At 38.9% G+C, this 27,163-nt stretch overlaps 6 protein-coding genes and 1 long non-coding RNA gene across 13 annotated transcripts in view; 3 read left to right on the top strand and 4 right to left on the bottom strand.

Annotated features, from left to right (window-relative positions):
• The window catches only part of LOC112453879 (BTB/POZ domain-containing protein 7-like), a 52,152-nt gene extending 36,016 nt beyond the window's left edge, over positions 1-16,136 (bottom strand). For 2 of the 4 annotated variants that reach the window (XM_025014881.1, XM_025014882.1), the window contains exons 1-10: positions 15,942-16,136; positions 14,633-14,890; positions 13,965-14,347; positions 13,302-13,852; positions 13,052-13,215; positions 12,590-12,974; positions 12,354-12,506; positions 12,111-12,267; positions 11,672-11,850; positions 429-644 (exon numbers count right to left, since the gene is read on the bottom strand). In XM_025014881.1, the coding sequence (XP_024870649.1) occupies positions 429-644; positions 11,672-11,850; positions 12,111-12,267; positions 12,354-12,506; positions 12,590-12,974; positions 13,052-13,215; positions 13,302-13,852; positions 13,965-14,347; positions 14,633-14,871 (2,427 nt within the window). In that variant the 5' untranslated portion in view covers positions 14,872-14,890; positions 15,942-16,136. The remainder of the gene's footprint in view (positions 1-428; positions 645-11,671; positions 11,851-12,110; positions 12,268-12,353; positions 12,507-12,589; positions 12,975-13,051; positions 13,216-13,301; positions 13,853-13,964; positions 14,348-14,632; positions 14,891-15,941) is intronic. The other 2 variants (XM_025014883.1, XM_025014884.1) reach the window with 2 other exon arrangements.
• Positions 4,585-11,083, top strand: LOC112453881. 3 transcript variants are annotated; one of them, XM_025014887.1, is made up of 4 exons: positions 4,585-4,841; positions 8,335-8,395; positions 9,235-9,344; positions 9,519-11,083. In XM_025014887.1, coding segments are annotated over exons 3-4 (1,239 nt in total). In that variant the 5' UTR covers positions 4,585-4,841; positions 8,335-8,395; positions 9,235-9,342; the 3' UTR covers positions 10,756-11,083. The 3 variants fall into 3 exon arrangements, with proteins under 3 accessions (XP_024870655.1, XP_024870653.1, XP_024870656.1); XM_025014885.1 differs by lacking the exon at positions 8,335-8,395; XM_025014888.1 differs by lacking the exons at positions 4,585-4,841; positions 8,335-8,395 and adding an exon at positions 7,389-7,907.
• Positions 16,137-17,440: 1,304 nt separating the features above from the next.
• LOC112453860 (dehydrogenase/reductase SDR family member 4-like) lies at positions 17,441-19,108 on the bottom strand. The gene is made up of 5 exons (XM_025014848.1): positions 18,923-19,108; positions 18,545-18,722; positions 18,173-18,397; positions 17,953-18,087; positions 17,441-17,827 (listed from the first exon to the last, which is right to left on the bottom strand). Exons 1-5 carry the CDS (start codon positions 19,084-19,086, stop codon positions 17,657-17,659), a joined length of 873 nt encoding a protein of 290 aa, XP_024870616.1. The 5' UTR covers positions 19,087-19,108; the 3' UTR covers positions 17,441-17,656.
• LOC112453861 lies at positions 19,022-21,206 on the top strand. Its single transcript, XR_003040668.1, has 3 exons — positions 19,022-19,108; positions 20,553-20,709; positions 21,123-21,206. It is a non-coding gene; the product is annotated as an uncharacterized LOC112453861 (long non-coding RNA).
• LOC112453859 (peptidyl-prolyl cis-trans isomerase E) lies at positions 19,325-21,304 on the bottom strand. Its single transcript, XM_025014847.1, has 4 exons — positions 21,063-21,304; positions 20,479-20,648; positions 19,812-20,171; positions 19,325-19,706 (listed from the first exon to the last, which is right to left on the bottom strand). The coding sequence occupies exons 1-4, from the start codon at positions 21,094-21,096 to the stop codon at positions 19,389-19,391; spliced, it is 882 nt and encodes a 293-aa protein (XP_024870615.1). The 5' UTR covers positions 21,097-21,304; the 3' UTR covers positions 19,325-19,388.
• Position 21,305: 1 nt separating this feature from the next.
• LOC112453858 (succinate-semialdehyde dehydrogenase, mitochondrial) lies at positions 21,306-23,583 on the top strand. Of its 2 annotated transcripts, none has more exons than XM_025014846.1 (2): positions 21,306-21,409; positions 21,750-23,582. In XM_025014846.1, exon 2 carries the CDS (start codon positions 21,777-21,779, stop codon positions 23,295-23,297), a length of 1,521 nt encoding a protein of 506 aa, XP_024870614.1. In that variant the 5' UTR covers positions 21,306-21,409; positions 21,750-21,776; the 3' UTR covers positions 23,298-23,582. The 2 variants fall into 2 exon arrangements, with proteins under 2 accessions (XP_024870614.1, XP_024870613.1); XM_025014845.1 differs by lacking the exon at positions 21,306-21,409 and adding an exon at positions 21,499-21,655 and having other exon boundaries at positions 21,750-23,583.
• Positions 23,584-24,714: 1,131 nt separating this feature from the next.
• On the bottom strand, positions 24,715-27,107 carry LOC112453857 (ancient ubiquitous protein 1-like). The gene is made up of 3 exons (XM_025014844.1): positions 26,500-27,107; positions 25,311-26,218; positions 24,715-25,062 (listed from the first exon to the last, which is right to left on the bottom strand). The coding sequence occupies exons 1-3, from the start codon at positions 26,538-26,540 to the stop codon at positions 24,839-24,841; spliced, it is 1,173 nt and encodes a 390-aa protein (XP_024870612.1). The 5' UTR covers positions 26,541-27,107; the 3' UTR covers positions 24,715-24,838.
• Between the last annotated feature and the right edge of the window lie 56 nt (positions 27,108-27,163).

Here is a 27,163-nt window from a genome sequence, read left to right as displayed (position 1 = left end):
TGCGTAATCCGTTTCTCTCCGAGGTGGCTGATCGAGCGCGAGAGGTACTACCGCGCGATCGCGAAATAGCGATACGATTATGCGATGTAAAAAAAAGAAGAAAGAGAGACGGGAAGAAACAAAGAGACTCGCGCCGCTGCGCAAAAGGCAGGGGGGAGGGCAAAGGGGGAGACAATTTCATAACCACGGTCTGAGAATCGCCCGGTTGCCACCAAGAGTAGGGATTGAACAAGACCCGGGTAATTATGTTTCCCAACTAGATCGCAATATCCCGTCTTGCGGTACCGACGATCGAGGGGGATCTAATTAAGAACATCGTGGGCCCGCGGGGTGGGTCTAAATACGCGAGACTTTAGTGTCACCCGCGCCGAGGTAATAACGAACAAGTGTAATATACGGCAATACGTTAGCGTCGCCGCGTCCCTTACCTCGGCAAGAAGTCTGCAGCTCTCTCCCTCGGTCACTATAGCTGGAAGTTCGTGCCTATGTGCGTAAGACGAAGTCGGCCGAGGAAATGTCATGTTCCTCCCGTAACACACCGGGGCGGTAGTTCTCACACGAATACCCATGCCCGGCGAGTCAATGTCCTCTATATCTGTCATCCTCTGCTCGTTTTGCTCTTTCATACTGTAAGACGCTGTGTTCTGAAATCGATACGCCGGCAATTTATCGCGCGCTGTCCGCTAGATGAAAGATGCATTAAAAGCTCGGAATAATACACGAAGGGGAAAGACCCCGCGATTAGACGGGGGGGAGAGGAGGAGAGGAGGGAGAAAAAAGGGAGAAGGGAGAGGGGGACAGACCGCGGTTTGTGGGACGTAGTTGGCGGTGTCGTGTGCCGGTGGATATTTAATCGAAGGAGGGGAGGGGGACGTCGACGAGGGGGTCGGATAAGAACCCCCGAGGCTGGGATGGCGTGGTAAATAGACGACGGCATAAATAAGTGAGGAATTAGAGTCGATTACGTTTATATTATCGGGGGGGAGGGGGGAGGGAGAAGAGGGAGGGCCAGACGAGGGCGAGGGTTCCACGAAACGAATTCACAGAAACTGAATCTCCGCTCTCTCTCTCTCGCGCCTCCTCCGGGGGCCGAGAGGGCGAGAGGGTCGTGTTTCCCCTACCTACCGAAATAGAACGCGAGCCGTGACCTAATTGACGTGTGCCGCACGCGCTGCCTAGGAGAGCTGCACATTAATGCAGCGAACGTATAGGAAGCGATGCCTTGCATACGTTATGCCGACCGCTCGCAAATTAGCGAGCGGCGACGACACGCGCGATTATTTCACGCGCGCGCGGTAAACCCGCGCACCTGTTCGTGAGTGCCGGTCTTCCCATTAAGTCTTCCTTCCCATACATACCCACATACACACGTATACACATCTGAGCGGCTATATTACATGACCGTAAATCTCGCCCGAGGAATGACAAAGTACTCTTTCCGTGCAATTACACGTGACTTTTGCTCTTTTTTCCCTCCCCGCGGCTCTTTCGTCGCTTTTTCGGCTATCCGACACGCTCCCTAGACTATATTGTTAACCCGGAAAGTGTAAAACTATTACGTCGCTTTTCTAACCCGGAAAGTATTAAATCATCATTACGTCGCGTCATGAATCAAAACAGGGAGCGATGATATCAAGCTGTTATGCCACACAAGGGAACCTCCAAGCACTTCCGCGATATTATCTAGGATAATGTTTACGTGTTAAACAACAGCCTTATCGCAAGATACCGAACTTTAAACAAAGCTCGTAAATAATGATGGGTATATACGCCATTGGCACGGAGTTTACGAGGATTATGTTACATATCGCCAATTAGGAGCAATTAACTCTAGAATTACTCTCGAGAGAATTAAACGTAATTGTCAACGTTAATAACGAAGCACGAAGCGGTATGTTCTTGAAAGAAACGTTACAATGAGAAAAATATTTTTAATAACTTCTGTGCTTCAACGTTATACATTTCATTCAATCTCGCGACCGTGCTAAAATATTTCGTATTTTCTCCACGAGAAGTACGAGTCTCCGATTGATTTCTAGGATCATAAAGACGTAAGCGAAGCGGAACTAATTATCGAACTCGATAGGCGATTTATTCAATGAAATCTATTTTTCTTATGGATCGATCTGGCGTATCTGAGTCATTTGAAAAACAATAAACAACGCGGCGCGAACTGTAAATTGCAGCGCAATGAGATTGCTTTTCAATGTTGCCTTATCGGGATTAAACGGAGATTAAATGGAATTTTTTAAACCGATCTCCAAAGTTCTCTTGTCACGTACATAATGTTGTTTTGACACGTTAGAAACGTTATGTCATCGCGCACGACGATAATACATTGCACTGACAAGCACGTACGTGCGACGGCATTAACGTGCATAATTTTAAACCGTATATAATGTTTCATATTCGCGGCGTATGTGTAAACGTGTAAAAAGATCCTCCGTGGGCTACCTGTTTTATTTTTCATCGACGAGAATAAAAACTCGCCCTATATTTTCTACAAAAATAGAAATTGATTCCTTCGTAAAAACAATTTCTGTCGTTCTTTTTCTATTTCTATTTTTATTTTTTTTAAGCTTTGAAGTGACTTCAAGACGACGAAACGAAATACTCGGTTACATGACATTTGAACTAAACGCTGTGTGTCATTGAAGACTGTGGTTAGTAGTTACACAACTCGCGAAAATTCTGAAATTATCTCTTTCGTTATCGATACATTATTTCGTAATGATACTCAATTTACAATTATTTATTATATTGTTACATTATTACGCTAACGCATGCGGTGTAAGCTGACTTTCGATATGAAACACGTTCAATAATTTTTTTTTTACATTCGTAACAGGAAAAAACGACGATCAAAAATTAAATTTTATTCCTCTTCACGCACATCCATATCTAAAATATATTAAATTCTAGATTACATACATTAAACTCTTAAATCTTTTTTATCCGCTAAATTATAAATTATTTCGTTATTTATTTACAGCGTTTATAATTAATTATTACAGCGAGCAAAAGTATAAGCGAATAAAATATTTTTATTCTCTACGGATTAGGATTAAATCTATTTAATAAATTATTATGTAAAACTTCCATTGTTTTAGAGATGGACGGAAATAATTTTCGGGCATACTCAGATTTGTGTAATGCGTTTATCCTGATTCGCGTCATTCTACCTATAGTACCGAGCGCCGCGGTGATGCAACAATCCGCACGTATTTGATAATACGTCTCTGCGTTTATTCCCGCATAATGCTGCACATAACACTGTAGAGATTGCATGCGTTTCATCCGATTGGCAGTAGTCACACAAGTGTCGTTTCATATGATTCATCCGCTTGTCACCCCCAGTGCGATACCGCGGCGCGTATACCTATCGCCGTATACAAACCATGTGACATTTAAAGCAGGACATCAAGATAAATTATTTTTGGTGAACTGCCGCTCCTCAGGATATCATTTTACACGTCTCGTTCGTGTCGTCAATAAGAACTCAGCGTGAAAAATGCAAAAAGTGTGACATATTCGTAAGACCTATCTCGTTGAGAGAAAAAACAACTTCTGTTAATTAAAAATAACATACTGGATAAAGATTTTATTTGTGTTATAATTGTAAACTATGTTGTGAAAGCGTTGCTTCGCCACTAACATTTTACGAATAAAAAGAATAAAACAATAAGAAACAAAAATAAAACATATTGCGGTATATTCCTTCTCTATATGTCTATTCCCTGTATCTATGTTTTTTCCATTTGCATGTATATCTATGTTTTTTCTATTTGCATCGATTGCACACACCGTTTCATCGTTCGAGCGTGATACCGCTCGTGGTTTTCGCTAATTCAAGTACGCGATATCGAAAGTCAGCTACACCGCTACGCGTTCGCGTTACGTAAATATAAATAATGTAACAATACAGATCGTAAGTGTTTCAGTATCATTAAGAAATAATCTATCGATAACGAAAGAAATTTTGCGAGTTATATAACTACGATCTTCAATGTCAACATAGCGTTTAGTCAACATGGCATATAACGAAGTGTTTTGTTCCGTCGTCTTGAAGTCACTTGAAAGCCTTAACAAAAAAATTGACAGAAATTCTTTTTATGAAAAAATCAATTTCTATTTTTATAGAAAATGCAGGATGAGTTTTTATTTTTGCCGGTAAAAAATAAAAAGCGACAGAAAGAAATATATTTGAAATTAATCTAGCAAAAAAAAATTTTTTTTTTCACAATATAAATTCATATTAATCCACCGAATTATTTTTGTAGATTAAAGCATCTTGATAAAGCTATCAACATATGACCGTGGACATTGAGAAATCTTGACATCGTGGCTGTTTGAAAAATCGCAGTTTCACGAAGAGGAAGGATATCTCTCGAGGACTCGTTCGCAATGTTTGCATCTCATTGCATTGAGACAAAATGCGCATCTCGCGTCACGTATCATCTCGGATCACTGGCGCTCGTTGTACCGCACGTTGTCTCTATCGCGCGCGTCTAATGCCGCGTTACTCGTTAAGCAAACGCAGATAATGCGAACTACGGCGCGGAAAAAGGGGGAGAAATAAGAGGCAAAGTTTAACAGCGACCAGCGTCTCCTCGCGACGTTAGTCGCGAATTGCGCTGACAAAGTGCTGTGCAAAATCTACACGCCACCGCGCGGTGCACGAGGCAGCACGCTGCAAAAAAACGGAGGAAAACAGAAACAAGAGTTTGACGTCTAGCTCCGCTTCGGGTTACACACGTGTTACGAATTCATCAACGTCACGCCGATGACATCGCATTCTTGGTGAATGTGCTCTGATTGCGTCTCGCTCTGTCGGTGTTAAGGTAAATGACGTGCTCATTAATAGTAACATATGCAAAATACGTAATCGATAGACCGAATGTGAATGTTAATACGCGATTATGTAATAATAAAACTTTTTCCTATCGTTTATTCCGACTGGGGGTTCGAAATGAGGGCTCTTAAATAAAATGATGCACAATTGGCGCGTAAACTTTTACGCTCATCCCCAAAAGCGTCGAATTTAACGAACATGGATTATAATTAAAATATCAATGTGTCAAACCGCGCAGAAACTCCCAGTCATGTTAAACGCGACATCTTGATGGATGTTTTTCAGCGATTTCGTGACGCGGCAAAAAATTTAATTGTCACTCGAAATAAACGCCGGTACCTAAGACGTGTTACGTAACATGCAAAAATCCCGATTTTCCTCTCGTTTATTTTGCCCTTAAAATAGATCTATAACATTTGAGACTGCGAGATATTTATCTAGCTATTCGTTTATGCAACGCAAAAGTGATTATGTAATATTGATAGCGATATCGGGCAGCTGAAAAAGGGCAGAACTGTGCTCGGACGATAAGAATTGGCGAACGGCTAGCGCGCGTATGAGTAGTGAATACAGATGTGATTTTAATATGAAATACGTTTCAAACTTCATTTACGAACGTGTTTAGCGTGCTCAATGTAAAATCCAATCCCCACCTAATTGCGCTTCGGCCGCTTTTGAGCGAAAAACAAAAAATCAAACGAACTTTCTTGTTTTGAAATCATTGTTTTGCATAACGAGCACGTTGAACACAAGAAATATCTTCTACCTTGAGAAGAGTCTTAATGCTGATTAAATATTCTGTCGTGCGTAAATAGTTTAATATACGTCATACACAGCTATAAGTTTTCGAATAGAATCACTTAATAGCTCGAGAGATTCTTAAAACTGTGTAACACGAGTAAGTGTATCAATTCTTCCCGCGTATGTTTACAATACAACCTTAAGCTTCACGCGGAAAATAACCATATTACTTCCGAGTTCTATGAGCTATAAACTTCGCTGTGTGCGCAGCTGCTGAGATCGTGTCTGGCATGCAAGTTCTTCTTGCGATTTGAATTAATTCGCGACACCTGCTTATATTGTTACGACCACGATTGTGTCATCTCGATCACGTAGTCATTTATGCGCATACAATAGTGATGCAACAATATCAAATCGATTAATAGCAGAAGGGGTAAGCAATATCGCGAACAGACATCGATAATTTTTCTTTCTTGTTTTGTCTCGGTTCGAAGAGTAATCCGACGTATTAATTGTTTTCAAGAAAAATTGTGTGCCAAAAAAAGTCGGTTGTCACTTAAAGAAAAATATTGTGGCCTGCAGTTATATCTGGCGTTATACATAGATATGCATCATTTATATTTGCAAGTCAAGAGTGATATTTGGATGTCATGTTTTATTATTCTGATTTAATTGAAATTTTAAAAATTTTAATTTTTGAGCTACCTTGAGTTACAAAGATATTTCACGGTGAGCGTTGAAACGATATCGAAGGAGATCGCGATGCAACGAAATTTTCACTAAGAATCCCGAATTAGCCAAAGAACTCGAGGATGGAAGAAAGTGTGAGAAATCTGGAGCGTGCGCGTAAAGTTAAATAACACTATGCTATCTGGGAGTAAATATTAATTCGTCAATGCGGCTTTCGTGGGATGAGAACCTGAAAGATACCTATAATCTTACGGAACACGCTGCATCTTCCGTGCTAAGGACACATTTGCATACGCGTGGAAGCGTGATTAAGCTTATTAGCGAGAAATAATCATTGCCAATACGACACACGATTATGTGATTATTGACCGATCATGACATAATAACGTGCAGAAAAAAAAGAGACACGCGTTGTCTTCAGTTTTCCGCATCTTTTTTTGTCGTCATTTTTTTTTATCAATATCATTAAACTTCTTCGAAGATTGCAATTGCCGTCCAATAACTTATCAATTATTGCTAAAGCGGCCAGTTTAATACCGAGGGGGATTTTCCTATAATAACTTTTTATTCTTAGCTTGTTATTTACTTCGAAACATTTACTACGAATTTATTTACTATTATTCACTATGAATAATAAACCAAAGAGGAGTACCCCATCGGCATATGGCGATTATACGCAAAAATACGTTGAATTGATGGATCTCCGCAAATATAAGGATGTAGGTCATGGATATTCCGAGTGATTTTTGACGTTCAAATTTTCAATACCTTCAATATTGATCAGATATAGATATATTCCAGAAAAGGTATAAAAAGCTGATGATCCTAACGTTAATCATACGACGATAACTATATACAACTATTTATACACTACGATACATATTGATCGCGCGTTTATTTTTATACATGCGTTTATTTTTATTAATTATTCATTTTTTTCTCCTAGATTAAATCATATTTTTACATAATACATATACCAATAATTCAGAAAAGTGTTTTAGAATAATAAAAATGTAACGTAACATTAGATACTAAATATTATATTTAGATACTAAATGAATAAATAAATTGAGGTAAATAGAGATCTTTATTCGCGTAACAATTTCCGAAAATAAATTTGTGCTATTACCAGAAATAAAACGTAGCTTGCTAACGTTGGCTTGCGCCCGTAAGTGTGTCGTCACAGTCATCACGAAGTCACTCGAGCAATTATACAGGGCACCGAGTTAATTGAATGTCTCAATACGACGAGCTATAAAAGTCTGGACGACTATTATCTTTCGACGTTTACGTTAGTCGCTAATTTTATCGGGGAAAAAAAACCGAAGCGTTATCTACGCGATAGAAAACGCGGCTTTAAACGTATTGCAATGGCGTGAGCAGGCAGCGTGACATTAACAAAGTTGCATGTTGCTAATCGTAAAAAAGTTTACGCACTTTGGGGGATAATTTAGTCACGGACGAACTCGCTGACATCGTTTCTGCAACATTTATCTTAACGCTCAAAGTTTCTCGTGTGTTTCGCGAGTTCACTATAAATAGGTTGTACGCTCTTTGGCCGCGATTCACGATTAATCCAGCCAGAAAGGCCCATCCGAGTTTCTGTCGATGCACCTGCATCCATGTAAGTGAAAAATAATGTGTAACGTTCGCGTTCTGCTGTTCTGAGTTCACGGCAATTGCGTATCGAATGCCACGTCATTTATTCGTGACAAAATCCGAGCCGTTACGAACGTATGATCTTGTTTCCCCGAATGCCCGTTGCATTCCGAAGTGCATTTTACGGAGCAGCGATAAGGAAAACTTACTGGCTTATCTACGAATCGAATTTGCATGAACGAGTCATAGCCGGCGAGGAACCTACCGACAGTTCTCTCCCTACTATGATATAAAATAGCGACGCTTCACAACGTAATGACAGTTAATGCTAGAACATATACGCGAGCGAACGTTAGGCAGTAGAAAATGCATGTGCAGCTTTATATCGAAGCTAGAACGCGAAGATAATCGTATCCAGTAATGATAAGGCGATCTTTTATCCTTTCAAACAGAAATTGGTGCTACGAAGATAGATATCTGCGTGCTCAATAACACTTAAAGTTTTACAAAGCTGTAAGTAAACTGTACAATCTCTTTAGAATCGATAGAATTTATTGGGGAAAAAAAATTAATCGTATCATGTAGCCGAAAGTTATAATTATTCTATAATGTTTCAATTTGTAAATTAATTCTTTATAAGATAATCTTTATCGTAACAAATACTCAAAATTATGGCTACTTCATTTGAAAGTCTCTTTCAATAAATCTGTAATTTTCTTATTAAAAATGAGACAAAAGTCATGCGGAGAGAAAAAGTGTCAAACACAAAATTTGGAAAAAGAATTGATTTATGATCGTTATTAAATCTAAATCAAATTCAATATATTGACTACTTGTTTTGATACAAATCCACTCCGGCACTAAATCCGAATTGGTATTTTGAGTAAATTGAAATAATGTATGACCCATAACAGTTCATAATCCGTAACACGTGTCCCTTCCCCAAAATTATCTAGTAGTCGCTAATACCGTGCTGCATGTGGAAATATCAATTCTATGATTAGTCAGAGGTATTAATTCTATGTATATTTGATAAATCTGAATTAATCAAGCTATTAAATTAAATTTATTAAATATCTAAATCTAATTTCTCCAAATATATATTAATATCTTTTTTTCAGTAAATTCTATCAATCCTAAAGCTTGTAGCTAAAATTTGCTTACATTTTGTATAATTTTTGTCACGTAAAACCGTTCAATTAAATTCAAGCGGTCTAATTAAAGAGTTTTAGTAACATAATATAAAAATTACCGAATTTTAGTGGATTAAATCGAGATTGACTAAAATAAATAATAGTATCACTTATCTTAATTATTTCTGAGTTTTAGTTTAAAAGAAATTTATTTTACAGCCTAAGAGTCCCAAGATATATGATATTGACGACTAGACAACATCCAATCTACGTAAAAGAAGACTTAATCCCAGTTTCCAAGAAATTCTACATAGCAAATACAGTACAATGTATGTCAATTACTTAATTTCATAATAATTCCATACAATCTATATTTTTATATGATTACAGTCGCACAATTATAGTCAGACAATATAATTGTACGCTAATAATTATACGTTTTAGTATTGAAATAATAACTCGTTGAAATAATAACTCTGTAATATGAGGCTTTCTTCTGTTAGGAAAACGCAATCATCGCTCGACACGCTCCCTGTTAAAAATCTGGACGCATTGTTAATGCAAACGTGTGGCCCCAATTTTCGAATACACGATGTGGAATGGAAGCATTTAACAGATCCGGGAGAGAACTTCGGTAGCGTAATACTGGCCGTCACTATCAACGTCGAACAGAATGATAAGAAGAGAATTCTAAACGTGGTTGTGAAACTACCACCAAAATCGGCGTACTTGCTAGATTTGTTCGACAGTCCGCTAACGTTCAAGAAGGAACTGGAATTTTATAGCATGGTGGCACCTGAATTTTTAAAGTTGCAAAACGAAAGCGGGATCCCTCGGGAAGCCCTAAGCGTCATCGTGCCGCAATTTTTAGGCGGCAGATTAGGCTTGCGAGATCCGCAGTGTTTCGATGAGCAGGCCGCCATCGTCTTAGAAAATCTCAAGAGTCACGATTATACGACGCAAGACCGTATTGCAGGTCTGGACAAGGAGCACATGGACTTTGCGATCGCCCATTTAGCTAAGCTGCACGCCATAACGATCGGTCTGAAGCTCAAAAGACCCGAATTCTTCGAGAAAACGGTGCTACCCTGTCTAGGGTACCCCCTGAGCGAGGCTGCGATGAACGGCGCCTTAGATATGGTACAGAAAGCGCACAACGATTATAAAAGTATGAAAGAAGCGAATGTTTATCTGGATAGAATCGAGAAGACGCTCGAATACGGACTTAAGGATGACATAACGCCGGAAGAACCTTGGGCGACACTGGTGCACGGTGATTTCTGGGTAAATAACATGATGTTCAAATACGACGAGTCGGGCAGGCCGATCAATATGAAAATTGTGGACTTTCAATTGACGACCTACAACTACGGTGTAAACGACCTCATATTTTTCCTCATATCGAGTTCCCGGAAGGAGATACTCGACAATCATCTTGATGACATGATTGACTTTTATTACGATTCTTTCATCGAGAGCTTAAAATCGCTGAATGTAGACACAAACGCGTTTCCCAAGGGCCAATTTATGGAGCAATTGAATCAGTGTGCACCCGTCAAATTTAGCCAGTGCATCATGATGGTGCAAGTGATACAAGCGGCGCGTGGCTCCGTTTCACAAACGGCAACCGAAACGGCGGATGAATTAGTTTTCACAGGTGGGATCGATGATGATAATTATAAACAGAAGATGTTGCACATTTTATCTATATTCGATCAGAAGGGATGGCTCGTGAATTGATTAGAAGCAAAATTGTGCCCGTAACAAATAAATTTAAAAAAAAAAGTCTTATCTTGGTATAAGAATAATTACTGTAAAAAAATATTGATAGATAGATTCATAGGATCGCGCTAAAATTATATGTAAACATGTGATAAAAGTTTCCAGACAATATTATACAATATAATAAGACAAGATAATACACTAGATAATATTATATAATAAAAATAAGGACCAAAGCTAACGAAGGACAGTTAATTTTACTAAGTCAATAATTTTTTGATAGATTTTTTATAGAAATATTAACACACAAACAATGTGCAATTTATCCCGTCACAATGCTAAAAAATGCGACTGATATTTTTAATGATATTTTAGATATAACATTTTTTAAGTCGCAAAAAAACGTATCATAAACAAGTAGGCTTTAATATAAAAATATAGAAATTAATGACGCTTATGTAAATATTGTAAATTATAAAGTAGTGCTTCATATGTACATGATTATTAATAAATAAAAATTTAGAATATGTGTACAATGAAACAGTCATTATCTGTCTTTATTCACAGTTTACTCAACCACAAAATAATTATCTGTAAAATGTATGTAACTTCGTACGAATGTATTTAAATTCTTCTTGAAGATATTTCAGAATGTTATGCTGGTATACGTTTCTAAGGTTTTATGGCACTCATTCGTAACAACATTTACGGATCACGCATACGGCACTCGAGATTAATAAAAGGAACGCTACATTATGGTTTAATCGTCTCAGAAATCTCTTATCTTCCGTTTCGTATTTTCATATTGATTTTTCCTGGTCTCAATTTACTCATGCAACGCGGATGTATTATTATGCACGTTTTATTACTATTATTGTTATTTTTATAAATTGCAAACTATTTAGAAGCAAGCAGTAACATAGAAAATACTTACTTCGAGAAGATCGGCCACAGTATCGGGTAAGTTAAACTCCCTGACAACGCGCAGTCGCACTTGCCGATTAATTTCGTGTCGCGAAGAAAGCGGCAAACTTATGGCTCGTTGACAACTGGGCGATTGTTTCAATTTCTGCTCTCGTTTCAGCATTGCGGCCATTGTTGCAGAGTCTGGTACTATAACACAATCGAATTAGACCTTTCATTTTACATCAATTATAAGTTAAGCCTATCTATTATTTTTCCTTTTATCAATTTTCCATCCACTATTTGATTGATTGATATTAAAAGTTTATATTGAATTTATTATTGGAGCATTCTCACATTCTTATTATAAGGTTGTCTGTATTTTTATGTCGAATAAATATATATAAAAGTTAAGTTTACAATATCAGTTTTAGCTATATAAAATAGATAATAATTTAATGTTGCAATACCTGGAAATGCAGCTGCAAGAACATCAACACCAGCGGTACCCATAGCTCTCGGTTTCTCCTCAACCATGTACAGCGCATCTGGTATATCCGCTACGTATCGCGGTCTTCGTAATCTCACTAGGTCAGCTTCCTGAATCATTTGTTCTTCCACCAAAGACTAATATCGAATAAACATAGTTTTCGTTAGTATATTCCATTGTCATTAATATGTTTCTGGTTTTGAAAACCATGTATTATTATCACCTTAATTTCTTCGTAATACGGCATGAATAGCCTTGGTCGCACAAAAAATCCATTTTTCTTTCCACCTCTTATCCAAGCATTCACCCTCAAATTATCTCTTTCGTCTCCTATCATGTGACTTGGTGGGGTTGAAACCAGTCCTCTCCTAATAGCCTAAATTATCAATATAAAAAAATATGTATTAACGAGAAATATATTTACTTTTAAATAATTTAAAAATGTTTTGAAAAATATACCTGTGCTAATGCTTCGCTATTCGGCGGCAATATATGATCTATTCTGACAAGCGGCAAAAGTTCACTTAGTATTTCCCGCAATTCGATGTCGCTGAGATCTCGTTTCTTAATACCCTTTCTCGTCACCGAGTGCACAGTATGGCTAAGCAAATTAGGTTCCCGATCCTCCATTCGACGTACTAATTCGTGTTCGCCCCACTTGAGCACTGCCTGCAGTACTTCAAGTTCGCTCGCTTGTAAAAAATGGCTCTGTAAAACATTCGCTAAGTGGGCGTGATCTAACTGATGAAGAATCGAGGACGAAGCAATTGGCTGAAATTCCTCCCTTAAGTAATGCAACGCTTGTCTGTGCACCCATGCTGATCCATGAGGTTGACTGCCCCACCTGCACGTAATGTACTTTTTTTTAGTAACAATCTAATTTCTAATGGTTGTAAAAGATCTATTAGTAATCAGATTTACTTGAGAACAGTCGGTAGTGATTCCAAGGTGAGATACTCTAAAATAAGATCCTCGCAGCCTTGCGATAATATATCAAGCTCGAGAAACCGTCCAATCTGATACAATTCCATCGCTTCCTCTAATGGGCTTGGTCGCATTCTGCCCGTATGTGTCAGAGCTTGAACCTGTAAATTTAAACAAAAGTATTAACGTATAATATTAACGTATATCACGTAATGTACGGAATATTTCTATGTTAAGATTTTCTTACCTCTCCCAAACTACCAGCACTATTTCCACAACCGCTTCCTCTCAGTATCAATGACAAATCAACGGTATCTAGATACACAGCATGTAGCAATACTCTGGCATATCGTTTAGGTATCACGCTTTCGTCCAACACTATTCTAGTAGGTATGTGAAGCGCCCTTTCTGTATGATCCTCGCCCGATCTAGTCCGTCTTTGTATTAAATTTCTGAAGAAAGGAGATCTTGCGGAAAGTATCGCTTTGTGACATGGCAGCTCTAATTTGGGGCGAAATCCGTACTCCGAACTTCCACTATCCGGTCTTTGATAATCACTGTCCGATGTGAATACGAGAGCGGCGTCCGCATAATCACCGGTATCCAGCAAATATCTGAGATCATGCTCCAGTGGATTTGGAGTTCCGAACTCTTCTCCGAGTCGCCGGAGTAGGTTCGCTTCCAAAGTCGCATCGTGCGGACAAATATCACCAGTGTAAAGATATCGTAGTAACGCTGAGAACATCTGCACCTCGAGATGCGGAGTTCGTAGCTCCAAACATATTCTAGCACCATATCCTGCAATTTTTTTATGAAATATACATATAATGCGTGAACAATATAACAGCATCTCATTTAATATTAATTTTCAAATTATAAAAGAAATGTAAACTATCGTTAAAATACATACCAGGACAACCAGCCAACAAATCCCTAAAGTATGGGCATCTGGCGGAAAGCACGGCTCTATGAACGGGAAAACACGCTCCTCTATATACAAGATCCACATCGGAGCAATGTTTGTAATCATATAACATCGACAGATCTTGCTTAAAAGTAGCAGCTGGCGGTCTGGCTAATTCGGCTTGAACATGAAGATCTTTCAACGCAGCTAACGCCTCATACTCTTCAAGCAAAGCGGTCGCTTCTAAGTGACTCCATGTGGACACCAGGTCTCTAATAATTCTACCATGATCACACGCTTTAGAGGAGCGACGTCTCCTAATAAATTTCTTGCGCAGCGTCGCAAATCCTGTCATCTTCTTCTTTTTCTCTCTATACATGAATAAACAACTATAGAAAGTTTGATGTGCGATCAAATCTATAACTCTCATCTATGAATCGGTATCTACTTATATATTATAAAATATGATACAGCATATTACTTTTACTGTTTAAACTCATTATTTCTCTGCATTTCTTATTTGAGATAATACTCTTAAAGATAGTCATTGTTCAAAGCTTTACGCGCTTCGTAAAACACGAACTAAATATTTCTTTTATTATTTAAAAACTTAAACGCTAAGCAAAATGACATTACAAATATTGCAAATTGTATAAAACATTGATAATATGTACCTAACTGCAATGCCATGTTGTTCCGGACTACTTGACGCCGAGAGTCTGGCTGCTTGGACCGAATCTCCACCTACACTGGTGATGCTTGATGATGCAGAAGCACCCATTCTATGTGTCATGTGAGAGGCATCTCCAAGCTGTCTTCTCATGAACCAGGAGTCCCTTTTATCAGTATTATCTATACCCCTTATGCGTCTGCGTTGTAACACACACGGTGTCAAAATACGAAGTACATTCATTGCTCACCCAGACGACAGCCTAAAACAAATAAGTGGAGCATATATTAGCAGTAAACATTTATAGGCAATTCAATGTAAGATTTTAGAGCAAAATTATTAGTTTGGAGACAAATGCAAAGATAAATCCATGCGTGACATATTAATATCAATGTCTTATTTATAGCTTCTCACATATCTCTTATAACTGTCTACATATATAATAATTATACCTTCTTCTCTAATAAACAGCTATCTAGTCATGAAATTGGATACAGATATGGCGTTACAGTCACTAAATATTTGTCCCCATTTCAAAACCATGTTTGCATTTGCCTACCCAAATGTTTTACTTAAGATTACAAACGTGAGACCCATGTTTATGCAAGCAGGACATTTTAGTTCAAGCAAATTGTAGCTACATTAGAAAACACGTCGTCAAGTACTGACGTTAAACACATTTAAATTTGCCGATCTTGCTCCGACTCCGATTTGAATGTACAAATGGTGCTTGCGTGGTTGAGACAGCATGGATATACGTAAGTAACGTGCAAACGGAGCTCCGAGTCGACGAGATTTGACGTGTCGCGTGCATAGCGACAGATCCCGACGAGCGTTCCCCGGGAGGTAACGCTACGCGACCACGGAGGCGGGGGAAAAGGACAGCTCGGAAATCCAGCGAAAATCGCGGGGATCGGTGCCGTGAGACACGCACGTTTTCTCGACAGGGAGCTTCCCCGTCTAATGAGGCACGACGGTGTCAGGCCGTGCGAGCGCAAATAACGCGTGACGGGCCGTGCAGCCAAGCGATATACGTGACGCGCGAGCAGCAGGTTCACTCACCTTCGCGGTCGCAGGGGAGCAGGGAAGGGGAGGGAGGGAGGAAACGAAAAATAGGAAACGCTCGCGATACAGATCGAGGATCGCGCGAACGGGGTGAGCGATAGCGAGTCGCGTACTTGCAAACAACATCCGCCGTCGAGCGGGGAATCCACGAATTCTCGCTCGACGACGACGACGACGACGACGGCGGAGGAAGTACAGGGGAGGGGAAGAGCGAGGGAGAGACGCAGTGCTCTCGGCGTCGTCGTTACCTGGGTCTCCGGGACTGGCGTCCCTCATCCATATTACTCGCGGTCACTCGGCGCGACACTCGGCCGCACAAACTCGCGCTGATAATCATCACAAAGCACGACAGCCATGTTTATCAATTCCGCGGGAGGGAGAGAGTCCGAGAGAGCGAGCGCGAGCGCGAGGCCGCGAGCGTGTCCAGCGTCTCTCGTGCGTGCGCGCGCGCGCGCGCGCGGGTATGTGTGCGCGGAGCGGAGTAAATAAAAGCGAGGCGGAGAGAGAGGTGTAGATCTCGCTCGGTCGCGCGGCGCCCCTAACGAACGGTGTCGCCGCCGTCGTCGCCGTCGTCGCCGTCGCTGCACACTCGCCCCGCGCGCGCGCTGCGGGCGGCTCGAGAGCTCGAATCGAACGAATCGATCGCGCGCGCGCCGCGCGATTCACGTCAAACGCGACCGCGACGTCAGGACGGCGGACGTCATTGCGCGCCGCGCACCGCCGACGCCCGCCGCCGCGACGCTCGATGACGACATGGCACGACGCTCGTCACTCGAGAAATGTCAGAAATGATCGCCGCACGTGGCCCGATTGCGGCATCGAAACCCGCGCGTTTTTTAGGTGCAATTTCATGGACGCTAGAAACCAGCGGCAGTGTCAAGAAAATGTAGTGGGGGAAAAAATTCAGATCGTCTCAGCTTTTTAGCGTACCGCAAAATTCAACGGAACTTTTTCCTTACTACATTTTCTTGACGCTGTCGCGCTGGTTTCTAGCGTCCATGAAATCGCAGCTTTTACGTTTCGCGCGATACTTACGAGAGGAAAATTATTCGCGTTCTCGCGACGAGCTCCATTCCGACGGCGATCTCTTTCTGGGTCGGAGGTGACGCGCCAATCGCGCGCGGCTTTCCGCTTGGCTCCGTGACGTCATTGGAGCAGTGTTTCGCGGAAATCCATATCAGCCAATAGACTGTTGGCTCGACAGGGGAAAAAGCGACCTTCAATTAGATCTTTTTTTTTTTTTAAAGGAGGTCATCAACACATGAATTTGCAATCAAAAATCAATTATGAAATTATGATGCGTGAATATTTGGGTGCGAAATAGGAGACCCGAATATGGCGTAAATTCATGTTTTTAAAACATTTTTATGATCCTGATACTTTAAATGCACACGCAATGCTTATACTTCGAAAAGAATGAGGGAAATAAATCGAATTGTTTATAATGAACGTATAACATCGTTGGTTTTTACTTTACATTTTCTTCATGAAATACTTCTTGCAATTTCTTTACGGTATACTAATTAAGTACACCAAGTTAGTGCAAACTTATAGATATATGTACAAGAAAATTTCGTTAAAAAATTATGTCCGATATATGTGAGTGCAACATTTGTGTAATCCTGAATATACATTGTGCATTTGTTTCATTTCAAAGTACATACATTTACATTATGTATGTACTTTGAAATGAAACAAATGCACACGCAATGCTAATGCTTTGAAAGGTTGAGGAAAACAAATCGAATTATTTATAATGAATATATAACTTTAGTTTTTACTTTACGTTCTCTTGGCATAATATTTCTTACAATTTTTCAACGTATACTAATATAAGTACACCAAACTTAACTTATAGATATATACAATTTTTCAAAAAATTCTATAAAAAAACATTTTCATTTATGCACACGCATATACGTATATATACAATATATTAAACGATATATTATTGTAAAGTGATTTAGAGCCTTGCATTCGATCCACCACTCACTATTATGGTCTCGCCGGTGATATAAGAAGCGTCGTTGCTTGCTAGAAATGCAGCTACGCCTGCAATCTCGTCCGGCATTCCGAGTCTTCTCATGCTACTTTGCATTTTGGAAAGTTCGTGCGCGCCTTCCGACTCGTACAACTAAAAACGTAATAAATTTATGTACGAGATTATAATACATGCATAAAAATATAATAATTTATATTCCTTTAATATAACTTTGACAGAGAATCGCATATAGTTTTAAAATAATTGTAGAAAAATACCGGTTTCGAAAATTTAGTTTTTATTATTCCCGGCGCGATGCCGTTTATACGGATCCCATCGTTCGCAAGCTCGGCCATGGCAGCTTTAATCAGGCCCAATAAAGCAGTTTTGCTAATTGAATATACGCCCAGTAACTGGAAGAAGTTGATAATGACATTAATATTTTAATATTTAATAGAAAAAAAAGATATTAATCCAAGCATCTTTAATTTGACTCACGCTAAAAGGAACATATCCAGCGATTGAAGACACAATGATGATGGAAGGCGATTTGCTGCATTTAAGAAGCGGCAAGGACTCCTTCATCAGCAGGAATGTACATTTGACATTGACGTCGAAAATCTTATCCCACACTTCTTCAGAGCAATCCAATACTGAGCCGACTGTTGGATTAACAGCTGCGTTAGACACCAAAATATCCAAGCCTCCAAAGTCAGTTTTGGTCTGTAATTTTTCACAACTTTATAACTTACTTTTTGACATATGTTAATAATAATTAGACGACGATACAATTTATAATTGAAAAAGTTATGAAAATGAGGATGTAAACTTTTCCCAAAGAAAGTAATGATTCGTTATTATCTCTTTTACTTTTTCAAACAGATTTTTCCTGTCCTCTGCTTTTCCTACGTGGCAGACAGTACCAGCGACTTGCAAACCCTCGGACTTGAGTTCCTCCACGGCCTGCTTCACGTTCGATTCCTTGCGGCTACTGATCATTACCTTAGCGCCTTCCTGCGCTAAACGTTTCGCTATGGAAAAGCCTATTCTGTGAAGATTCAAAGATCATATAACCTAAGATTACAGAATTCATTAACATTCAAGTAGACGTCAACTATGTTATAATTGATTTTCGTGTTAGCAAATGAGAAAAAATTCCTTAGGATCGAGTTCCTCAGGACGAATGTTTATACATATCGCGCGGAGCATTTAAATTAATGTTAAAAATATTAAGTATATTCACAATACCCCTCTGTGGATGCAGTCACGATCGCGACTTTTCCTTCCAGTCGGTTGCATTTTATCGTGGAAGGCGCATTGGCACCGAATTTCCGGACACTTTGGTTGATCGTTGTACGCAGCATTGTAAAAGACGTGAGACAAATGTACTTAGCGTTGTGCCAAATCATCATTGCATATCGTACGCGAATCACGGTAAACTTTGATCTCGCAATATTACATCTGTATTACATATACATATACGACATGGACTCGTAATGTTATCTCTATAGACATATACTCTGACACTCAGGTAACGTGCCTTTAAGCTGCGTGATATGACAAAGAGAAAAAAAATATTCTAAATATGCAGATATGTATGTATATAATTTTATTGCTTAACGAAATTAAAGGTCTATATAATTATTAAAATATAAAAATTCTGACTTTTTTTCTACAAGTTTCGATTTATTACAAAACATATACACAGAAATAATTATACTAATTCTCCGCAGGCAGTTATGACGACTTTCTTTGTCGGCTTGCCTGATTTCGTTCCAAATTTTTCAACCTTTCTAAGTACATCTAATCCACTGAGGACATGTCCGAAGACAACGTGTTTTCCATCCAGCCAATCCGTTCTCGCTGTGCACATGAAAAATTGTGATCCGTTTGTATTCGGGCCGGAATTGGCCATCGATAGAGTTCCCGGACCGGTGTGTTTCAATTCAAAATTCTCATCGTCGAATTTATTGCCGTAGATCGACTTCCCACCTGTACCATTGTGATTCGTAAAATCGCCTCCTTGGCACATCTGTGATATTTGCGCTAAGGATTTTTACTTCAAGTTAAAAATAAATAAAACTATCCGAGATGCTGTTTTTAAACAGGATAAAAAGAACATGATATTTAAGGATACAAAATCTGGAATAATCCTGTGAAGGATGCTGCCCTGATATCCGTATCCCTTTTCGTGCGTACAAAGCGCCCGAAAGTTCTCCGCAGTCTTCGGTACAATGTCCGCTCGTAACATCATGATAACTCTGCCCAACTCTTGCTTTCCTATGCTTATGTCAAAGTAAACCTGAGGATTCTGCTTTGCTTTCTTTGATTGCGCAACATCATTTGTCTTCGTACTGTCGTCACTTTTCAATGTCTCGCCCGCGTGTTCTTGCAGCCAAGTGTCGTCCGCCCATACCGGTTTCGACGAACCTTCCTTTATCTTCTGCGGCTTAGCGATATTTACTCTTATTGTCCGGCCAAACAATTCCGAGTCGTTCTGTCAATCAACATGGATTAATTTTGATAAATTATCACGCTACAAACATAAGCAACATGTCACTTTGATTCTTACGTATTGCTAATGATTAGATAAGAAAAAGTCAGATTTATATCAAATTAATGCTTTCTGTATCCTTTAAATTAAAAATTAAATCGTTCAGTTGAAAGTGGCTTGTGAGAGTTGACATTATCAATGAATGATTCCTCAAGTAAATTGTTTACGACAAAGTCTAGAAAATTCTCGATATCAGATTATTGCTATCAAATCATCTGCCAATGTTATTAATAACATTTTACAAATGTACCATGTTATCAATAGCCGCGGCTGCATCCTCTGCTGTTTCAAATTCAATGAATGCAAATCCCCTATGCTTTTCAGACTCATAGTCTAATGGTATTTGGACGTCGACAATTTCTCCAAATGGTATAAACGCTGCGTGCAACACCTTCTCGTCGACCTCCTCGGCTAAACCACCTGAAAACAAATGGGATCAAATCATTAATCTGAACGATAGCTTGCCGCGCAATATTTCTCGGTAATAATCATAGCAAAAGTATACTTCTCAAATATACAAATAAATAATAGCAATTTGCATACATTCAAATGTTTGCAGACCAAACTTTGATTAATTTAATGGAGAGTCAAACGTGTTAAGTAATACCTATAACATTTTCTCAACAGAATTATTAACTTTTTGTTGCTTGACACACAGAGAGAGAAAACTTAGTTCAGAGACAACGAATTGCACGGTCAGAGATTCTGCTGTGAGCAATTATACCGGTTGAATCAATCGCCGGTTAAATTATTCGGAGTTTGGTTTGGAAGTTGAGGTTAAGTGTCACGTGCATTATTCGGTGCATCAAAATATTTTTATTAATTCATACGTGCCTACGTAGATGGTCCGCTTCGTATTGCTGCTCATGACGAGTTTCGTCGTATTTTTCTCAGTGCGATTTCAACGCAACAAACAAGAGCCAGCCTGATAACAAGCGTGTTGACTGAGGGATACCGAGGGACGCCGACGCGTTGACAATACAATCACGGCGTCACGGCACTGTTTACTGCCGAGGATTTATAAGTCGAGGCGCGATGCGATCGACAGCAAGAGGACGTCACTTACATAAGCTCGTTCCGTCAATCGTGCTTTCAATTGACAACACTCGACCGGTCGGACGCTAAATCACGCTAAATGAACCAGCGCGCAGTATTGTCGTCACATTAATAACCTGTTAAAGGTAAGTGTTAGAAGCGTTAATAAAATACCTAAAATAAAAGAAACGTGGTTCAAAATTTAAAATACATTAAGAATCAGAGGCAGATTAGATATTAGAAATATATCTGCGATTGTAAACGTGTTTCGCACTCGTGTCACCTATGGAAGGGAGACGTAATCATACATGATTATACTGATAAGCGTATTTCGACGTATATATATCATCACACAGGAAAATCACGGAAGGGTGAATAAAGTTCAAATCAGAGTCAGTGCAACATAATTTGTACATACTTTCAGTTGAAGATCTCTAATTTCTATCGTGTAACTGTTCTTCTATTGCGAATCTCTATTCTTTACAGGATACGTTTGGTCACTTGTGCGAAAGAATGCTTAGAACAAGATTGTTACAACGGTGCCTGTCGCATCACGTGCCTTTGAGCTGTAGAGCGATGCATCTCCTGAGGGATAATGCTTATATCAATGGGAATTGGATAGGTGCCAGCAGCAAGCAGACGTTTCCTGTTTGCAATCCAGTCGACAATACCGTTATTGCTCATGTTCCTGATATGAACGTTGCCGATACTCAAGTAGCCATCAACGCAGCTGTCAAAGCTTTCGAGACGTTCAGTAAAACCACGGCGAAGGAAAGAAGCGATTTGCTTAGAAAGTGGTACAATCTAATGGTCGAGCATTCCGAGGATCTGGCTCGTATCTTGACCAAAGAGAATGGAAAATCTCTCGCCGAGTCGCGAGCGGAAATTAAATATGGAAATTCTTTTGTCGAGTGGTTTTCGGAGGAAGCTAGAAGAATAGGAGGAGAAGTACTGCAGGCTCCTGCGTCGAACAGAGAATTGTTTTTATTAAGGCAACCAGTCGGCGTAGCTGCCCTAATCACACCGTGGAACTTTCCACATGCTATGATTACCAGGAAAGCGGGTGCCGCACTTGCCGCTGGCTGTACGTGCGTCGTTAAACCGTCCGAGGACACTCCGCTGACGGCACTGGCGCTAGCAGACCTCGCGGAACAGGCAGGCTTTCCATCGGGGATCCTGAACGTACTCACCACAAGTATAACAAATTCCGCTGCCGTCGGCAAAGAGCTGTGCGAAAATCCAAAGATAAGAGTGTTATCGTTTACCGGCTCCACAGCTGTAGGAAAGATCTTATATAAGCAGTGCGCCTCAACTGTGAAACGACTTGGCCTTGAATTAGGTGGTAATGCGCCGTATATCGTATTCAAATCCGCGGATGTAGATTTAGCTGTAAACAGCGCTATGGCCAGCAAATTTCGCAACACTGGTCAAACGTGTGTCTCGGCAAACAGGTTTTTCGTAGAAGCTGATATTTTCGACGAGTTTGTTAAGAAATTTGTGGCAAGAATTGAAAAAGATATCAAGTTGGGAGATGGTAGTAAAGAGGGTATCACTCACGGGCCGCTTATTAAGAAAAGTCAATTGGACATGGTAGACGGTTTAGTAAAGGACGCAGTTCAGAAGGGTGCTAAGGTACATTGCGGCGGAAATCCATTACCAGATCTCGGACCATTGTTTTATGCACCTACTCTATTAACCAATATAACGGAAGACATGCAAATTTACAACAAAGAAATCTTTGGGCCCGTAGCTGTAATTAATAAGTTTTCCAGCGAGGAAGACGTGTTGAGACAAGCCAATGATACACCCGTTGGTTTGGCTGGATACTTCTTCTCGCAGGACATATCACAGATATTTAGAGTTGCGCGTAAGTTAGAAGTCGGTATGGTAGGTGCCAACGAGGGATTAATTTCATGCGCGGAAGCCGCTTTCGGTGGGGTGAAAGAATCTGGTTTAGGAAGGGAAGGTTCTAAGCATGGGGTTGAAGATTTTCTTGATATCAAATATGTATGTGTTGGCAATCTTAAATACTAATTATATAAAATGCATTTTGACCACCAGTCACTATTATTCTAGAAATCAAAACAGACAATAATAGGCCATATAATTTAATAATAATATAATATATAATAATGAGAGAAAACTTCCGTAGTGTTCTAAGACTATCATTTTTGGCTATGATTATTTATATGTAATTTTATTATTAATTTTGCTTTTAATGGTTTATGCTCTTTATAATAGTTGATTATAAGTTCTTGTAATAATAAATGTTAAAAACAATTTTATTTTATTTTTTTAAAACTCAAGGAGCTTTATTTTAATTTGTATCATATACATTTATTAAAATTTATACTTAACAATTTGTTATTGTATGTGTCAATATTAAATAATAATATCAGTGAGAATATTAAGTATCTAGAGTGCAATATATTGTATAATTTCATTATAATAGTATAAAAGTATTGTTTTTGTATTATATTTTACTAATCTGCTTCTTCCTATGCGTTATAGATTTTATATTTTTTTATATCACATATAACACGTACAGTACAAAACAAGTCTTCCAAACTTTATAAATGGAGTACAATATATAAGATATATTTAAGAGAAGCATGAATACACTTTTTCCTACATTCACCTATTTTTTTCATAGATATTATATTAGATATTATATGCTTCAATTATATATCGTAATTATTAAGAATTACGAGAGGAACTCGATGGAGAATTTTAGACAGTATATATACGAATAATATGAGATATGAGATATATAGATATATACAAATCATATAATTATGTAATTATAATTAAATAGATTTTATAAGTCTATATAGGCTGTTACATAGGTATCCCATACTTTTCTCCGCTTACATTACTTCTTTAATAAATCTTTTTTGTGGCGTATTCTTTTATGACTCAATTGTCAATAACTTAGTAATTAAGCATCAAAATGATATGTCGAAATTCATTTAAAGTTCCATTAAAAAGAAAAATTTACGTTTTATTGTTCAATTTAACAGACTTATGTAATTTTTATTTATAATATTTATTCTCGTTTATGATTTAAAGATTATAAGTGAGATTATAATCTTTATATTATACATATTATATCATTTTATTACACATATTATTTTATATTAAAACTTAAATATATATTGAAATATAAATCTCTTTACATTAAAAATAATATAAATTTTTTTGGCCTCTTGTATGTACAGTCAAAAAAGTATGGTGTGTACCTGTGAAATTTTGTTTATCTACAATGACATAATCGATAATTCGATACAAAAGTCTTTATCTCCCTGCTGCTCAAGCGTGTAATTCCGTTATGATCGATAACTGTATTATATAGTACATAACTGATGATTGCATTATTTAAAAAAAAGATTTTTTGCGAAATATTGCTTATGATTATAATGGATAGGTTTTTGTACAATTACGTGTGATCATATTTTAGAAATAAAGATGTATTCACATGAAGTAATAGTAAATATAATACATGAACAGTAAAACATGTTATATAGATGTTATTATAATGACAGTGTTATAACCAGAATAAAACAGTAGTAAGAATGTCAGCAATTTGTCAGTCCATGTTTCTTAATATACCTTTCTCTGGCTTCTTGTATCATTTTAGCTTTCTTCTCTTGGAAGGAAGTAGTGCCCAATACCTTGTCCTTTGCAGAAGATCCACTGGACGACGTTACGGACGATTGAGCTGGGGGATTGGGTTCTGGAGTGTAAGTAACTATGCCATCAAGAATATTGGCGATCGTAACATCAACGTTTCGAGTTTTCACTGCGACAAAAAAATAGAAAAGCAGATTTAATAACTGCTACTGTATTTCAAAAAAATCACCACGCAATCAGTAAGATTAATAAAACATACTACAGTAAGATTAATAAAATTAAATCAAGATTCAGACAAGTGTATATATTAGGTTGGCCAATAAGTCCGTGCGGTTATTTGTAAGTAACATTTATAAGTAAAAAACCGCACGGACTTATTGGCCAACCTAATATATATACACATATATATATACATACTGAGATCTCGCAGAATCACGTTGTGTGGGACCAATGGAAGTACTTCGCTGACTTGACGAGCCATCCTTTGTATTTCTATACTATGTATAACTTGTGAGTTTGGCGTATTTCTGTTGGGACGCGCGCTACTGAGTATTCTCGTGCGGTAACGCTTCTCATACTCCGTTTTGTCCGATACGGTGTGAGAACATGTCTGAAGTCCCAGAGCATCCGCGATATCTTTCTCTACTTCTCGCACAAGTATCTCGTGGTCGGAGTTTCGTCTGATTTTCAGGTACCTGAGTGTGAAAACTGTATAGGGCACGAACATAAACCAAAATACTTCTGTCAACCAGGTTGAAGCCAACGAGGTAAGATGCACAGGTACAAGTTCTGATCTCGACGCTTTGATAGCGACTGGCTGGACAGATGTTTCTATGCTAAACGGCCAGGAATTGAACTTCAACAGAGCGACCTGGTTGTTAGTCGTGCTGAACTCGGGCTGCACGGCCACGCTGTACGTCGAGGTGGAAAGAAATTGTTTTATGTTTGCAATTAGCGTCTCCTTGCTGTTCATATTCATCTTTTGTAATCCCAGCGTGTTACTCAAGGCAGTAGGTAGCTCCCAAACGCTGGGGACTACCGTTTCCGTCGCGCGACGTAGAGCAAAGTGATCCAAAACGGATGCATTATTAGCGATTATTATCCTCGACTGTTTGTCTCGGGGCTCGCTCTCGGGATCGATCTTAACTACGATGCCAAAAGCGATTCTAATGCCGTAACTTAAGAATGCTCGAAGAGAATTGCAATCGGGTAGTAGCGACGCTAGAAGCCAGAGCAGCAACACCACCAAAAGTCGCAGCAGCACAAGTACAAATCCTACTGGCGAATATAAGACTACGAGTAGAAGGCCCCAAACGCTAGGAAACCTAAATTCATAATAACATCATTGATCAAACTTTAATACATTATACACTAATTTTAGACGACAATTATAGTAAAAAATAATCATTTTCTATTTTCTTTGAATATCTTTTACGGTGAATTACGCCATATGATAAAGAACAATTATTTGTTCACTTATAAGAATACCTCTTATGCTCTTGTGATTTTCAATCAACGTTTACGACGAAAATAACGTAACTGAATAACGATAGCTGTGTCCGGAGGTTCTTTGCGAAAAGACCTTTTGCAGAAAAGATCATCTCACCTGCTTTTGTTAAACAAATCCTGAATATCAATTTGTGACATTTCTTACATCGAACATCTGTCACATCTGAGGATATAGTACTCGTTGTTCGTATTTTCTTGTTAATATCCAAGCTGTTAAGTCAAGTACCGTTCAGGCTGCGACGTGATTGACCCTTTTTCTCACATATTTCACAGTAACCTCCCAATTGATGCTGATTTTCCTTTTCGCCACTTTCAGCAATCAGCTGTTCCGCAGTTACGTGTGTGTGTGATGTGTGACAGCGCTAGGGATTTTTTTCATCTACGTTTTCCTACCATGGGTTATATCATCGTTCATGCGTTCCGCAAGAGATGCGCTATTTTTTTTTATTCAAATAAAGGAAAGACCGTGGGGGTAACCCATGTGGTCATAGTAGCAAAACCGAATCTAAATTGCATCACATCAAAACAAAAGAGACTTCGACTAGATAAACATGGATGCCTCAATAAAAGCGTCCCAAACAGAAGTTAACTGCGTAATAAAACTCATAAACTCGTATAACTTTGAATTCGAAACTGTGTAAGTGTATTTAAGCCCAAGGAACTGCGCGGATCACTTCCCCCTGCGGCCAGATGCGCTATCGACTATCCTATCCCATGCGAGATTCCGGAAACCCTGGAAGCCCCTGGAAGTCGATCCCATC

This window comes from Temnothorax curvispinosus, unplaced genomic scaffold (genome assembly GCF_003070985.1).
Source record: "Temnothorax curvispinosus isolate PA1 unplaced genomic scaffold, ASM307098v1 QBEX01004747.1, whole genome shotgun sequence".
Classification (NCBI taxonomy): domain Eukaryota; kingdom Metazoa; phylum Arthropoda; class Insecta; order Hymenoptera; family Formicidae; genus Temnothorax; species Temnothorax curvispinosus.
The sequence above is the reverse complement of the archived record's forward strand: the minus strand, read 5'-3'. Positions and strand labels throughout refer to the sequence as shown.

Bases quoted from the DNA above. Each gene is read 5' to 3' on its own strand.
- LOC112453860 (XM_025014848.1), bottom strand. From the start codon at position 19,086: ATGATGATTTGGCACAACGCTAAGTACATTTGTCTCACGTCTTTTACA. The intron at 18,398-18,544 runs GTAAAAGAGATA...GAAAAATTACAG, and splicing joins GGAAAAATCTGTTTGAAAAA to ACCAAAACTGACTTTGGAGG. The intron at 17,828-17,952 runs GTATTTTTCTAC...TTACGTTTTTAG, and splicing joins AAACTAAATTTTCGAAACCG to TTGTACGAGTCGGAAGGCGC.
- LOC112453859 (XM_025014847.1), bottom strand. From the start codon at position 21,096: ATGAGCAGCAATACGAAGCGGACCATCTACGTAG. The intron at 20,649-21,062 runs GCACGTATGAAT...ATTTGTTTTCAG, and splicing joins GAAGCGGACCATCTACGTAG to GTGGTTTAGCCGAGGAGGTC. The intron at 19,707-19,811 runs GTATCCTTAAAT...CAAATATCACAG, and splicing joins ACAGGATTATTCCAGATTTT to ATGTGCCAAGGAGGCGATTT.
- LOC112453858 (XM_025014845.1), top strand. From the start codon at position 21,572: ATGATTATACTGATAAGCGTATTTCGACGTATATATATCATCACACAG. The intron at 21,656-21,749 runs GTCAGTGCAACA...TATTCTTTACAG, and splicing joins TGAATAAAGTTCAAATCAGA to GATACGTTTGGTCACTTGTG.
- LOC112453857 (XM_025014844.1), bottom strand. From the start codon at position 26,540: ATGTCACAAATTGATATTCAGGATTTGTTTAACAAAAGCAG. The intron at 26,219-26,499 runs GTGAGATGATCT...TTATGAATTTAG, and splicing joins GATTTGTTTAACAAAAGCAG to GTTTCCTAGCGTTTGGGGCC. The intron at 25,063-25,310 runs GTATGTATATAT...TTTTTGTCGCAG, and splicing joins CGTGATTCTGCGAGATCTCA to TGAAAACTCGAAACGTTGAT.